This window comes from Pseudonaja textilis, chromosome 5 (assembly GCF_049901715.1).
Source record: "Pseudonaja textilis isolate UNSWEBS1 chromosome 5, rPseTex1.2, whole genome shotgun sequence".
Taxonomy (NCBI): domain Eukaryota; kingdom Metazoa; phylum Chordata; class Lepidosauria; order Squamata; family Elapidae; genus Pseudonaja; species Pseudonaja textilis.
The window spans coordinates 75193754-75209080 of record NC_141994.1 but is presented as its reverse complement, the minus strand read 5'-3'; the positions used below and the strand labels follow the sequence as shown (position 1 = coordinate 75209080).

General features: G+C 43.0%; 2 protein-coding genes across 2 annotated transcripts; both read right to left on the bottom strand.

Moving 5' to 3' along the window:
* Positions 1-4105: 4105 nt before the first annotated feature.
* LOC113452045 (olfactory receptor 5V1-like) lies at positions 4106-5041 on the bottom strand. Its single transcript, XM_026723452.2, has one exon. It carries the CDS (start codon positions 5039-5041, stop codon positions 4106-4108), a length of 936 nt encoding a protein of 311 aa, XP_026579237.2.
* Positions 5042-8251: 3210 nt separating this feature from the next.
* Positions 8252-11719, bottom strand: LOC148125718 (olfactory receptor 5B12-like). The gene is made up of 2 exons (XM_087935624.1): positions 10811-11719; positions 8252-8347 (listed from the first exon to the last, which is right to left on the bottom strand). The coding sequence occupies exons 1-2, from the start codon at positions 11717-11719 to the stop codon at positions 8252-8254; spliced, it is 1005 nt and encodes a 334-aa protein (XP_087791750.1).
* Positions 11720-15327: the final 3608 nt, after the last annotated feature.

Genomic DNA, 15327 nt, shown 5'->3' with positions numbered 1-15327 from the left:
CCCAGGTTTTCCCACCGTTGGATTCAGACACAATGAGGATGGGGATAGCTGAGCCACAGAGCAGAAAGGAAGGGTGTTTAGAAGCTCATTCGCACAACAGAAGTACCACTCCCAGGGCCTGCGTTATCCATGGAAGGAGAGGCTCTTGGGGAAAATGTGTCCTGGTGTGTTGAGAATTATTCCTGCTCTGGATTCTGCAGGGAGTGAAAGCAGCAGGGACCAAACTCTCTCATCTGTGACTTGCTTGGGGAGGGGGAAGCGAAGCCAAACACAATTGGAAAGAAAAGTGCTCTAAGGAGAACGTCCTTTGATGTGTGTCCGCAATGCCCTAAGCTTACTACGTTTGGGGAGAAAAGAGTGAGTAACATAAATAGGATTTTTGTGAGTATTTTTTTTATTTTTATTTTTGTTGCACAATCATATTTATATACCCTAGCTAAAAGGCTAAAAATACTGTCTTGAAATACACCCCTAGTACCTGGTGGTTGCAGATATTGAATTTGCAAATGAAATTTATTTATTTTTATAAACTCATTTCTATAGCTGCCCATTTCAACCCAGTGGCTCTGGGTAGTAAACAATTCTAAAAATTAATTAGAAAGACCTGGATTTATTTCTATAGCTGCTCATCTCAACCCAGTGAGTCTGGTCCGTGAACAATTCTACAACTATTAAAACAGTTAAAAATTCTATGAAAATAAATCTATGCAGCCACTGAGAAAATGATCATAATTAATATCCATACAGCCAAAAAAAAAAAAATGAGACGCCAAGATATCCAGAGCCCCAGGCCGAGACGCATGGCCTTATCAAGAAGATGGATGGCAAATAAATTTAATAAACAAACAAATAAATAAATAAATAATAGCCAATTTTCCTTCCCTCGGAATCATTGTGAGGGAAAAGTTTGCCTGGAAGGATGTAAGTGCATCATCGTGATGTACGTGAGAAGGTGCTGCTGGTGGGAATAACCAGCATTGGTGAGAGAGAGAGAGTCAGTTACAGTAATTGGTCCATCTTTCTGGAGGGATGAAATGAGGGTTAAGGGACCTCATTGTGGGTTTGTGTGCCCAAACAAGCACCGCACGGAGGGTGCAATCCAATTCTTTGCCGTCACAATCCATCCGTGAGAAATGCAAGGAAGGTCATCACCTCTGCTTTGCTATGAAGAAGCAATCAACGAATGACCCCCAGACTCCTTTTCTCCAGAATATCTCAAGGGATTCATTATAGACCCTCACGAGCCCAACCCTCTGCTAAAAATGTTCAGGCAGGGAATTAGGGCAGTTGATGTCAAACAAATCTGGAGGACTAGAGAATGGCCATCCTTTTTACATTTTTTTTATTTTTTTTTTTAAAATAAAAAAAAAAAAAAAAAAAGAAAGGGTTGCTTGCTTTTTTTGTTGGCTGGCTGGCTGGATGGATGGATGGATGGATGGATACATGGATGGATAAGTTGGTAGGTTATTGAGTGGATGGGTTGGTGGATGGATGGAGGGAGGGAGGGATACATGGATACATGGATACATGGATGGATGAGTTAGTAGGTTATTGAGTAGATGGGTGGGTGGATGGTTAGATGCATGGAGAAATGGAGGGATGAGTGGTGGATAGATATGTGGATGGATGAGTTGGTGGGTCATTGAGTGAGTCAATGAGATGGGTGTATAGATGAAAGGATGGACAGATGGACAGATGGATGGACGGATGGGTGGATAGAGATAAACACTTCCTGTTATGTCTGAACTTGCCTCCCTAATACAGAGAAAGAAGATAGATAGATGTGAGAGTGAGAGAGAAAGAGAAATAGACACTTCTTGTCTATATTATAAGAGGATATTATAGGCTAAGGATTGAAGACATAATTCTTCTGGACACCTACAGTATTTGGAGGACACCAGGCGCAGAAAATTCCACAACGTATTGTTTTATATTGTGAACTGCCCAGGTTCAGGTGGATTTGGAGATGCCTAAAATGTATTGGATGAATCAATGAATGAATGAATCACTAAATGAATTAGACCCATGAATTAATTAATCAAGGAACGAACGAATGAATAAATGCAGCCAAAGCTACTGCTGGGCTCTTCCCAGCCACTCCTGAAACTGAAAAGGCTCCAGTGGATTGTGCCAGGTCCATTTGTGAAGGTTCGATTTGACAGGTGTATTCCCCAAAGTCTATGCATGGGAATCTTCTCAACTAGTGGTCAACACGCAGAGTTAGATAAGGGTCAACACAATCAGAAGTGGGAGGGGAGTTGGACTTAATTCATTTGTGGCTATTCTAGGCTGACCCCTTATTTCACCCATCCCACTTTTCATCCCTGACCTGCAGAGAATCCATGAGAAAGAGACAAAGAAGGTATTAAAGGGAGGAGATAAGAGAAAGAGAAAGACAGAGCAATTGACAACTTCGACATTTGTGATAGGTCTCCATATCTTTCAACCCTTGCAAACCATCTTGTCTTCCAACACATCTAGACCAGCTTCTGGCTTCTAGAAGAAAGGTAGGGCATTTGCGGGCAGGTTCCTTGAGAGTCATTCAGATGCCAGGCCCACGGTGAGAAAAAGAAATTCTTGGAGGAATTTGTCTTCCCCATAAAAGCTACTTCGAACTTTGGGGAAGAAATGGAGTGAAGATTGTTCCATGAAAAGGGAAGCTGATGATTTTGGCGGAATGAAGAGCTGGTGAATAGCCCAGCTCTTCAATATTTCCTCCCTGGATTAAGAGAAGATTTGAGATCGCCCACATGTGCTCCAGATAGTTGTTCCTCATGAAGAGACCACAAGGACACAGTTTCTATTGTTCCCTTTTCTCTTTTCTGCACCTTCTAATTTTTCTTTCCTTTCCTTGTTTTATTTTGCATTAATTTTTATTGTTATTTTAATTTTAAATAAAATTACTCTTTAGAAAGATGCAAGGGCTAGCTACTCGTGTTCTTACAATTCATCTCCATTTATTTTATCGTGGGAATTGTTTTGCAGGCACCTTCTACCACAGTTCATGGGTTCAGCTTTCATTTTTCTTAGGAGGATCAACAAAACACGTTCCTTGAGAAACGTATATATTAATTCAAATACAATTTAGACCAGAGATTATTTTTTATTAGAGTTGATGGACAAATTCTAGAAAAAAAAACATGGTACATTAATCTTATATTTGGTTACAGCAGTAAAATTCCTATATAGTCAACATTGGAAAGATTCTACTGCACTGGCAATGGACAAGTGGTACATCAGTATTCACCTGGCTAGCATCCGGTCAGTGTGTGAGAGAGTTGAGGGCTGTTTGGAAACTGAAGCAGTATTTGCTGTGTGAGCAAGGAAGGAGACAGTAAGGAGCCTAGGTGTAGCTTAGCTCAACTGTTCTGTACTGAAGCTGCTTGGTGCTGTGAAACTGAGACTGAAACTCCTCTCCTCGGCTTGTGTTTTGCATTTGGAAGAGATTTCTTTTTTTCCAGCTGGGGAGGGGGAGTAGAACTCCTTAGCATCAGAGCGTGTTAATAATAATAATATAGGAAATCCAATGCTCTGATGTCATTTCAAAAAATCCTTTTAAAATGTTTTTAAAAAAACCTTCCTGTTAGGAATATGAACCTAATAGCTATTTGGGTTAGAAATATATAAACCAGGATAAACATTTTAAAACTGTATCTTTAAGAAAATGCAAAACTGTAGTTGGGTGTGGTTTCTTAAACGGCCATAAGATGGAGCCAGAAACCTGGGTTGCTTAGTCTGAGTTTCAGAAGAGAGTGTGAGTGTATCTCTGTTTCCTTCTGTTGGGAAGTATTGCCATTGCTCCATTTCTTCTAATTGACTGATATTACTGGATTTAATGTAAGTCTGATACTGAACTGTTTTTGACACTGAATTTGATATTTGGATTATCCCTGGATGAAAATTGACTGATTTTACCCATGAATGACTTTGGACTGCCTATTTTGGACTTTGCTTAACGTTTCTGGAAGTAAAAACCTACATTTACTGTACAGTGTATCTGTGTGCTGTATGTGTATTATTCAAACACTCCTCTCAAATACGTCTCCCTGTATGCGCTCATTCTCCTAATGGGAAATTACCTCAACACTTCCTCCCCAAATGAGGGCTATGCTCTCTTCCAGCAGCTGAGAATCTTCCTCAGGGCCCCTTTCACCTCCTTGTTATGGAGGGTGTAGATCAAAGGGTTGAGCATGGGGGTGACAATGCAAAACATGGTGGAGATCAGAGCATCAACCTCCAGAGAGTATCCAGCACTGGGCTGGTTGTAATTCATACTTCCATTACCAACAAAGAGAGTTACCACACTGATGTGCGATGCACAAGTGGAGAAGGCTTTGCGCCTGCCAGTGTTGGATCGAATTCGCAGAATGGAAGCCAGAATGTAGATGTAGGACAGGATGATGAAGAGGAAGGGGCTGAGGCCCACAAAGAGGCTGGTGATGTGATTGGCCAATTCGTTGACCCATGTATCACTGCAGGCAATCTTCAGTAATGGTGGGACATCACAAAAGATGTGAGGAATATTGTGGTTTCCACAAAAGTCCAACCTAGATGCCAAGGCAACATGAATGGCCGAGTGTAGGAAGCCCCAGAGCCAAATGGCCATGGACAGATTGATGCAGACCTTGCCCCTCATCAGGTGGGCATAGTGCAAAGGTTGGCAGATGGCCGCATAGCGGTCATAGGCCATGATGGCCAGCAGTGCCAACTCACATCCCGCAAAGCCAATCAGGAAGAAGGCTTGTGCCAGGCATTGGCCGTAGGAGATGGTGTGCTGCTGGCGTAGGAAGTTCACCAGGATCTTTGGCACCACCACAGAAGAAAGGCAAATATCCAAGCAGGAGAGCTGGCTGAGGAAGAAGTACATGGGGGTGTGGAGACGGGCATCCAGGAGAATTAAGATGATGATCATGAAGTTGCTCATCAGGGTGGCCAGATAGGCAGCAAGAAGCACCAGGAAAAGGTGGGCTTCGTAGCTCAGCAGGTTGGAGAAACCCAGGAAGAGGAATTCTGTCCGTTGTGTTTGGTTCTGGGCATTCATGAAGAAAAAACTGTGCAGCTGAGAGGAGAGAAAAAGAAGAACGTGAAGAAGAAGAAAAAAGAGTTAATGGTCCTTGGGAGATGCATGGAAGAAGTCAGAGGTCCTTGGTGCTCTCTACGCTTGAGGAATCCTTCACTTCAGTGAAACATCTTCAAGGAAAAACGAAGTCTGGTTGTCTTTTGGAAAAAAAACCACCTTTGGGACATCTCTGAGATTGGTTCTTTTCTTGTTTCATGACCCAAACTAGATAACATCATCAGTGGTATGCATATTACATCACAAGCACTGATGATGTTACCTAGCTTGGGTTGTTGTGATAACAATCACAAAAACAACTGGAGGCAACCAGAATTTCGCTCATGGCAGAAACATTTTCCCCAAGAGGGCTGGGGTTTATATCCAGGTTCAAATATACAGTCTCTGCCCCTTTCCTGGGTTCACAATCTATCCAGGATACGTATCTCCCTATGCCACACCCATATCATTGTTGCATAACACCTGTTTCCTTGTCCTTGGAAACCACCCTTGGCCTCATGGCTCCTTCTTCCTGTTTTGAACATCTGGATCATTTACCCAGTTCTGTTTGGGTCACAATGACCCAGTATCTCCCACATATATCATAACGCCAAGAAATACAACCCCCATGGTCCAGACAAAAACCTGACATTTACTTTAGCACCTAACAAGTTACAAAACAGTGCTTGTTTATTAGATATAGTTATAAAACTGTCCAATAATCATTTCATAGTTCAAATATTGGATAAACATGGAATCTCTTCTGTTCTTCATTTTCTCAGGTGTAACAATATTTAATTTCCACATATAACAGTCATGAAACGTCTACGAGAAAACAACCAAACTCAGAGAGCACCAAGGACCCCTCATCAAAGACCTCCTGGGCTACATATATTCTCCTTCAGAAGTAAAATTGCAAAGTCATTATTTGAGGTCTCCGTGGGACTGTGGAGGATGAAATTTTAGGGATCCACGCTACTCAGTGAACACCTGATTCCTCAAGATATTTGGATTAGAATTAGGTTCAAGAAAATGTGGGTGTCCAGACCCAGAGGAACAGAGCTTAATTCTCCCCCTTCATTTTGGGAGAATCTGGTGTGCAAACTCTGAGGAATACCTCTTCCAAATTTGATATCAGAACCATATTCTCAACAAATGACTTACTGGGGGAAGAAGGATTTAGTAATGGGATAGCTTTGATTTTCCAATGGGACCGACGCATTTCCTGATAAATTATCCACCTCCAAAGGGCACCAACAGCCAAAGAAAAATGCTTTTGAGAAAACTGTGAAGATCCACCAAGTTAAAGATCTGACTATCCTTTTCCTATGCTGCACAATTCCTTGTCCCTAAACCATGTTGCTGAAGCTGAGGACAGCATGAACAGAGAGCATCTGAAAAAGGCACATAGAACCGCTGTCATACTTCCTTCCATGGAGGACCTGTATCCTGCACGAGTCAAAAAGAGGGCTGTGAAAATATTTACAGCCCCCTCACATCTCGGACATAAACTCCGACCCTCAAAATGATGCTATAGAGCACTGCACACCAGAACAACTAGACACTAGGACAGTTTTTTCCCCAACGCCGACACTGCTAAACAAATAATTCCCTCAACATTGTCCAACTATTGACAAAGTCCACATTACTATTATTCTTCTCATTCCTGTTACCTATCTCCTCCCACTTATGACTATAACCATGTTGCTTGTATCTCTACAATTTAAATTGTTTTATTTGTTTCCTAGTATGATTTGATTGCTTATTACTAACCCACAACTATCAGTAAGCGTTGTATCTTATGATTCTTGATGAATGTATTTTATTTTTTCTTTTTATGTACCCTGAGAGCTTCTGCACCAAAGACAAATTCCTTGTGTGTCCAATTATACTTGGCCAATAAAGAATTCTATTCTATTCTATTCTATTCTATTCTATTCTATTCTATTCTATTCTATTCTATTCTATTCTATTCTATTCCATTCCATTCCACTCCACTCCACTCCACTCCACTCCATGCAGTGGTGGGATTCGATTTTTTTTACAACCAGTTCTGTGGGTGTGGCTTAGTGGGTGTGGTTTGGTGGGCATGGCAGGGGAAGGATTTACTGCAAAACCCCCATTCCCTCCCCACCCCACTAACCTGCATTCCAGCTCCATTCACCTGTGCAGGGCAACCAAAGAAGACCCAGCCGATCAGCTGGGACACAATGGGAGGCAGAGAAGAGATGGGGTTGGCATTGGTCAGTTCTCCAAACTACTCAAAATTTCCACTATCAGTTCTCCAGAACTGGTCAGAACCGGCTGAATACCCACCTCTGATTCCATTCCATTCTACTTCAGAGGTCTTCATCCTTCCATATTTTCCCACTTTCTCATGTCAATTCTCTCATTCATCCAGGGTTCAGCCCAAATTATGACTCTGGATGTCTTGCGCTGTCCCTGACTTTAACACAGAACTTGCCTGCACCTCTTGTTGTTGACAGCCTTAAAGGTCCTGGTACAATGCTTGCCCACCTCCTCTAAATTGAAGGTCTTTTAAAATTCAGGATCCCATCAGCATATGATATGTGCTGAGCTTATCTAAGAAAATGCCCCTGGTAGAAACAGATGTAATACTGGGACACATTTCTACTGTCCTGCTGGAACCCAGAAAGTGATTGATACATTGAAATTTGACACAAAGATTGTGAGATCAGGAAGATATTGTGTTGCCTTTGGTTTCTACAGAGGTGCTTCAGGAGACCTTGTTTTCCAAGTAGATGGAGATGTTCGAGTAAAGGGGCCCTTTTGAAGACATTTCTTGCAAACTCAAAAGCAAAGCCTTCCTTTTCATGGTCCTCATCAAATATTGTGTTGATACACATGTCTAATGTGGTATATATTGCTAACCTTCCTACCATGACTAATATCAATATACGATTCATAGTTGACTTGTATTCCATGAAGATGCTGGTTTAATTACCTTGAATCTGGATCCCTTCAAGTTCCCTTGCCTATATATTTTTCACACACACACGCACACACACACACACACACACACACACACACACAGTGAGAGAGAGAGAGAGAGAGAGAGAGAGAGAGAGAGAGAGAGAGAGAGAGAGAGAGAGCGCTATTCTGTTCACATTTGGAGTAGCAGCTCAATCTAAGAAAAATGGGAGAGACTGGATTAATAGCAATTACAAACTCTGGTCAAATGTGAGCCTTAAGTGGAAGGACTTGGCCACCTCTACCAATTATCCTTAAGTGGAGATTCCTGATCTCTCCTTCCTTCCTAATGCCCAGAATCTCCTCACATTGCCACCCCACCATAAATGGAAGGAGAATCCTTCATGGACCACAAAACAGCTCACCTTTTCTGGTTACCCCACCTACAGAAGACAAAATGGAGCTGAAACAGGTTCATCCTCTCCCCAAGTTCTCCCAGAGTTGGGCTCGGATGCAATGAAGTGAGAGCAAGAAGTGAGATGTTGGATGTTCATCCTTAGAGCAGAACGAGTCTCCTAGTTGCCTGCATTATCCATGGCAGGCGATACCCGTGGGGGAAACTGTGCCTTGACAGGAAGGCCTGGTAGTATTCCTGCCTGAGATCCTGCAGGGAGTAGAGCTGGGAAGGCAGACAACAGAGACCCTCTAGGGGCAAAACTTCTCTGGGACTTGTTAGAAGACACAGCGTGGTTTTCTTGTGTCAGATTCAGGGAGGGTGAGAAAGGGGGGAGGGAAAAGCAGAAGAATCATTTCCAGATCTGAACTTGAAATCAGTTGTCTCATTTGCTTCTAACTGGTGCTCTGGAGGTGACTCCAAAATTATTATTTTTTTTAAAGCAAGGCATTTTAAAGTCTTCCTCCCTTTCATGGGGGACTGCAAAAGCATTATCATGATTTGTTCAGCCAGTCCTTGAAGTTACACTGCTAATTGATTGATTGATTGATTGATTCTTTTTATTTTATTTTATTTAGTTTAGTTTGTGAAGCATGTATGAGAAAACAAGTATAAGTATGAACATAACGTATGCACATATAAATATAAACAGGTGTAAGTATATACATCATAAATGGGTATGAATAAATGGGAACGGGGCGGTAGGCACACTGGTGCACTTATGCATGCCCCCTTACAGGCCTCTTAGGATTGGGGTGAGGTCCACAGTAGACAGTTTAAGGTTAAAGTTTTGGGGGTTAGAGGGTATAACAACAGAATCAGGTAGTGCGTTCCAGGCATTGACTCTGTTACTGAAGTCGTACTTTCTGCAATCAAGTTTGGAGCAGTTTACTTTGAGTTTGTATCTATTGTTTGCCCGTGTGTTATTGTGGTTGAAGCTGAAGTAGTCGTTGACAGGTAGAACGTTTATATTTGAGAATGTTTATATTTGAGAACTGCCCATCTTCCTCACAGAGGGACTGTCAGCCACCCCACTAGGTTAGACATGAAAAGAAACTCCTGGGAGTAATATAGAAATTACTAAGAGTATACTGTAACTTTACTGAAGATTCCACATGGTTCAATCCAATCATACCTTTCCCCCCAAATTCTATAATACCCAGACTCTTCTTTCTCTCGTAACATCAGGGTTAACTTATCCATCTCAACACACACCATTATTTTTTGAGTGATCAATTCATCTCACGCTATACAATTGTGCTTCCAACATTGAGCACAGGCAATTCTAGCTGCCTTAAGATGTGCAATATTCTAAATTTTATATTTTTCCCACATTTCTTCTTAAATATCCCCAACAAGAATAGTTCTGGTTCCAATTCTATTTGTTCCTTGGGGATCTCTTGCAACCATTTTTTTCATTTTAAGCCAGTACTTCAGTGCTTCTGAACAAGACCACCACCTGTAATAAAAAGGACCCTCTTTCTTCTTGTCCTTCCAACATGCCGGGTTCATGTTGGGATATATTTATTTATTTATTACTTTATTTATTTTGATTTGTCAATCGCTTACAAGATAATAGGAATAAGTATATACATAGTTATGAATACATGAAATGGGTACATATAAGAAAAATAAAAGAAACAATAGGACAGGGACGGTAGGCCCGATTGGTGCGCTTGTGCATGTCCCCTACAGACCTCTTAGGAAAGGGGTGAGGTCAATAGTAGACAGTCTAAGGTTAAAGTTTTTGGGGTTTGGGGAAGAAACTACAGAGTCAGGTAGAGTATTCCAGACATTGACCACTCTGTGGCTGAAGTCGTATTTCCTGCAATCAAGTTTGGTGCGGTTAACCTTGAGTTTGTATCTATTGTGTGCTCTTGTGTTGTTATGGTTGAAGCTGAAGTATTCATTGACACGTAAGTCTTTGCAAGGTATGATTTTATACACTATACTTAGATCGGACCGAAGGCAGCGTAGTTCTAGGTTGTCTAGAATTTCAAGTCTGGTGGCATAAGGTATTCTGCAACGAGTAGAGGATATCTTTTCCAATCTTGCAGGGGATAGATACCATCTATAAAACATATTATAGATTTTCTCTTTATATGAGGCTGATTTTGTTAATTTATAATTTAGGTTCCAAATGCTCTCCCACTCTGTCAAATTTATATTACATCCAATGTTTTGAGCCCAGTCTATCATCCATCCCTTAACCAGCTCTTTTTTTTTTCTTATGGAAATCTCTTGCAGGTGCCTTTTGAGAAAGCACTTCTACCCCAGTTCATATTTATAATTGTTAAAGACAAAAACACAGGGCCTGCAGCAATACCTCCCTCAGGTGAATGCTATGCAATCTTCCACCACCTGAGAACCTTCTTCATGGCCCCCTTCACTTCCTTGTTGCGGAGGCTGTAGATCAAAGGGTTCAGCATGGGGGTGATGATGCAAAACGATGTGGAGATCAAGGTGTCCACCTCTATGGAGTAGCCAGCCCTGGGCTGGTTGTAGTTCACAAAGCCATTCCCAAGAGAGACCAATACAACAGCAATGTGTGATGCGCAAGTGGAGAAGGCTTTGCGTCTTCCGGTGTTAGAATGAATCTTCAAAACAGAGATCAAAATTAAAAAATAGGACAGGATGATGAAGAGGAAGGGACCGAGGCCCACAAAGAGGCTGGTGATGTGATTGGTCAATTCGGTGACCCACGTATCACTGCAGGCAATTTTCAGTAATGGTGGGACATCACAAAAGATGTGAGGAATGTTGTTGTTTCCACAAAACTCCAACCTGGAGGCCACGACAACGTGGATGGCTGAGTCCAGGAAGCCCCAGAGCCAGTTGGCCAGAGATAGCTGGATGCACAACTCTCTCCTCATCAGGTGGGCATAGTGCAAAGGTTGGCAGATGGCAGCATAGCGGTCATAGGCCATGATGGCCAGCAGTGTTGGCTCACAGCCTGCAAAGCCCATCATAAAGAAGGCTTGTGCCAAGCATTGGTTGTAGGAGATGGTGTGATCTTGGCGCAGAAAGTTCACCAAGATCTTTGGTACCACCACAGAAGAAACACAAATATCCAAGCAGGAGAGCTGGCTGAGGAAGAAGTACATGGGGGTGTGAAGGGAGGAATCCAGGAGAACCAGGGTTATGATCATGAAGTTGCCCAGAAAGGTGACCAAATAGGCAGCCAGGAACACCAAGAAAAGTTGGACCTGGTGGCTCCGAACTCTGGAGAATGGCAGGAAGGTCAATTCTGCCCCCTGTGTCTGGTTGTGGGAATCCATGAATATTGGGTACCTGGCTCAAGAGTAGTAACTGTGAGAAGGGTCTTGGAGTCCTGGGGGACAATCCCTTAAATATGAGCCAGCCGTGTGCTGCAGCTGCCAAAAAAGCCAACACAGTTCTAGGCTGCATTAATAGAGGGATGGAATCAAGAACCCTTGAAGTGTTAGCATTGCTTTATAATGCCTTGGAAAGATGACACTTGATATACTACATCCAGTTTTGGTCACCACATTGCTGAAAAGATGTTGAGACTCTGGAAAGAGGGCAGAAAGCAGTAACAGAGATGGTTAGAGGACTAGAGGCTAAAATGTAGGAAGAATGGTTGCAGGAATTGGGTATGCTTAGTCCAGTGCAAGGCTCTTCAAGCTTGGCAAGTTGAAGACTTTATGGACTTCCACCCTGAGAATTCCTGAGCTAACATGACTGGAGGAGGAATTCTGGGAGTTGAAGTCCACAAAGTCTTAAACTTGCCAAGCTTGAAGAGCCCTGGAATAGATAGATAGAGAAAGGGAGGTAGAATAGATAGATAGAGGGAGAAGGAGAGAAAGATAGAATAGATAGATAGAATAGATAGATAAAGAGGTAGAAAAGAGAGAGAGAATAGGATAGGATAGACAGACAGACAGACAGAATAGATCATGGGTCTTCAAAGTTGGCCAGTTTAAGACTGGTGGACTTCAACCCTGAGAATTCCTAAGCTAACATGACTGGAGGAGGAATTCTGGGAGTTGAAGTCCACAAGTCTTAAAGCTGCCAAGTCTGAAGAGCCCTGGAATAGATAGATAGAGAAAGAGAGGTAGAATAGATAGATAGAGGGAGAAGGAGAGAAAGATAGAATAGATAGAAAGAATTGATAAAGAGGTAGAACAGAGAGAGAGAGAAAGAGGATAGGATAGACAGACAGACAGACAGAATAGATCATGGGTCTTCAAACTTGGCCAGTATAAAACTGGTGGACTTCACCTCCCCAAATTCCTGAGCAAACATGACTGGAGGAGGAGGAATTCTGAGAGTTGAAGTCCACCAGTCTTAAAGCTGTCATGTTGGAAGAGCCCTGGTCTACTGAAAAGGACTAGGGGTGATGTGATATTTGAGGGGCTGCCACAAAAAAGGGGAGGTCAATCTATTTTCCAAGGCTCCTGAAGGCAGGACAAGAAGCAACGGATGGAAACTAATCAAGGTGAGAAACAACCTGGAATAAAGGAGAAATTTCCAAACAGGGAGGACAATTAACCAACGGAAGAGCTTGCCACCAGAAGTTGTGAGTGCTCCATCATGGGAGGTTTTTAAGAAGTGACTGGAGAGCCACTTTCTGGAATGGTACAAGATCTCTTGCTTGAATAGGGGGTTGGACTAGAAGACCTCTCCCTTACAACTTATTCTATCTTTGCCCTTCAGTAAGGATCTCCAAGTCTCTCCCTAATTCAGCATTCAACCCAGCCCCAATTATGCCTTTGAATGTCCCTTGAATCTTCTCCTCCAAAATGCTTGTATTCCTCTTAGCTTTAATGCAGAACTGAGCTGCCGTCTCTTGATCTCGACAGACCGGAAGGTCTTGGTAGAACACTTGTCCCCCTCCTCTAAATGAAGGTCTATTTAAATTCTGAACCCTGTCAAGAGGTGATATTTGCAGAGACCATCAAAAAAGTGACTTCGCTAGGAACAGATCTAGTAATATAACTCCTCTCTCCTTTCTTGCTGGAGTCCAGAAAACTATATTCATATGTGGGAAAGGGACAAAGAGACTTCACAATCAGAAAGACAATGTGGAGCTTTGCTTTGTAGAAATGCTTCAGGAGACCTTGCTTTCCATGTAGACGGACACCTTGGGGTAATGGCGCCCTTGGAAGGCACCGCTTCCAAACTCAAAAGCAACTCCTTCCTCTTCAGATTGTGTGGATATACGTTAGCTCTGAACATTGAAGTTCCACCTTGCTACAGTGGCTAATATCAATAGATAATAATTAGTTGGCTTAGGTTGCATGCAGATGATGTGGGTTGACTATCTCAGATCTGGAACCCCTCCATAGTTCCTTGTCTGCTCATCAAAAAGGAAACTGGAAGGTCTACCTGTCAGTTTCCAGCTCCTCACTTTCAACCAAGGAGCTGTTTGGTCAAATCAAAGTCCATGTTTGGAGCAGCAGATCAACCTAAGAAGGAGGGCAGAGGCTGGATTGGTGTTGAGTACAAATTGTGGTCGATTGTGAGTCTCAAGCAGAAGGACTTGGCCACCTCCGTAAATGGAGATTCCAGGGTTGGCTCTTCCATTCCTGACCCCTCCTTCATAAAGCCACGAACCTCCTTACAAAGCCACCCTATCCCAAATGGAAGGGGAATCTTTCAGGGACCGCAAAGCAGCTCACCTTGGCTGGTTACCCCACCTGCAGTGGACCGGCGGTGGATGAAGCAGAACCATCCTCTCTCCAGGTTCTCCCGGCGTTGGGCTCAGGTGCAGCGAACTGAGAGTCCAGGCTCTGCCCAGAAAGCAGGAAGGGAGGAGTTTGGATGTTCCTCCTTAGGACAGAGCAACCCTCCTAGTTGCTTGCATTATCCGGGGCAGGTGGTCCTCATGGGGGAAATTGTGCCTTGCAGGAGGACCTGGCCGTCCTCCTGCCTGGGGTCCTGCGGGGAATAGAGCTGGGTGGGCAGGCAGTAGGAACCCTCTGGGGCCAAACTGGTTTCTCTGGGATTGATTAGCAGGCCCAGTATAGTTTTCTTGTGTTCAGTTTCAGGGGAGGGCAAGAAACAGGGAGGAAAAAGTATAAGAATTGTTTCCAGATTTGAGCTCGAAATCAATTGTCGCATTTGCTTTTAGCTGGTGCTCTAGAACTGACTTCCAAAGCATTTAAAGAGACAAAAAGCAAGGCTTTTTTTTAAAAAAAAAAACTCCCTCCCTCTCCTTGGAGACTATAGTCCTCTTATTACAACGATTTATTCACTGAGTGCCTGAAGTTACCATTGAATGAAAGGATTTATTGCTTTGAAGTTCCTGCCCTTGCAGTGACCGTGGTCTTGATCCAAGGATAAAACCATAGACTGAAGGAGAAGAGCAGGCAGAACGAGGGGTGAGGTGAAACATGTCATCAGCTCAGAGTCATTAGGTTGCCACAAACGGTGCCAGTCCAACTGCCGTGAATTCCACGGATTGTTACCCTGCACAATTTAGCAATCTAGATTAATATCAAGTGCAATGGATCAAGATCATGTGTTGTGTTACATTTCAAACGTTTAATATTCAACCCTATACATAAGAATCTAGACAACTAATGTTCAACACCAAATTGGTGCCAGTTGAGGGTCAATTGCATTCAAGTGGGGGGTGGGGTACTTTGACATTTTGGCGCAACATAATGACTTTAAGCTGGTGAGGAGCATCATTCCACCCCCAAGCTCTTCTTGCTAGTTTCCCACAGATATATTGCTTGGGTAGAGATTGTGTTACATACTGAATCTAATAAGAAGTCAGAATTCAAGACAGGATGTTGTGGCCCGCCAGGCCTGGCAGCTGATTCGGACAGTGAGGAGGTCGGGGAGGAAGATGGGCCCGTCCTGGAGTCTGGGGAAAGCTCCGAAGAAGGCTCTGTGTCGGAGGCAGAGAGGGGGACCA

Bases quoted from the DNA above. Each gene is read 5' to 3' on its own strand.
- LOC148125718 (XM_087935624.1), bottom strand. From the start codon at position 11,719: ATGGATTCCCACAACCAGACACAGGGGGCAGAATTGACCTTCCTGCCA. The intron at 8,348-10,810 runs GTTCTCAGGTGG...CAATGTGAGGAG, and splicing joins TGAAGGGGGCCATGAAGAAG to ATTCTGGGCATTAGGAAGGA.
- LOC113452045 (XM_026723452.2), bottom strand. From the start codon at position 5,041: ATGAATGCCCAGAACCAAACACAACGGACAGAATTCCTCTTCCTGGGT.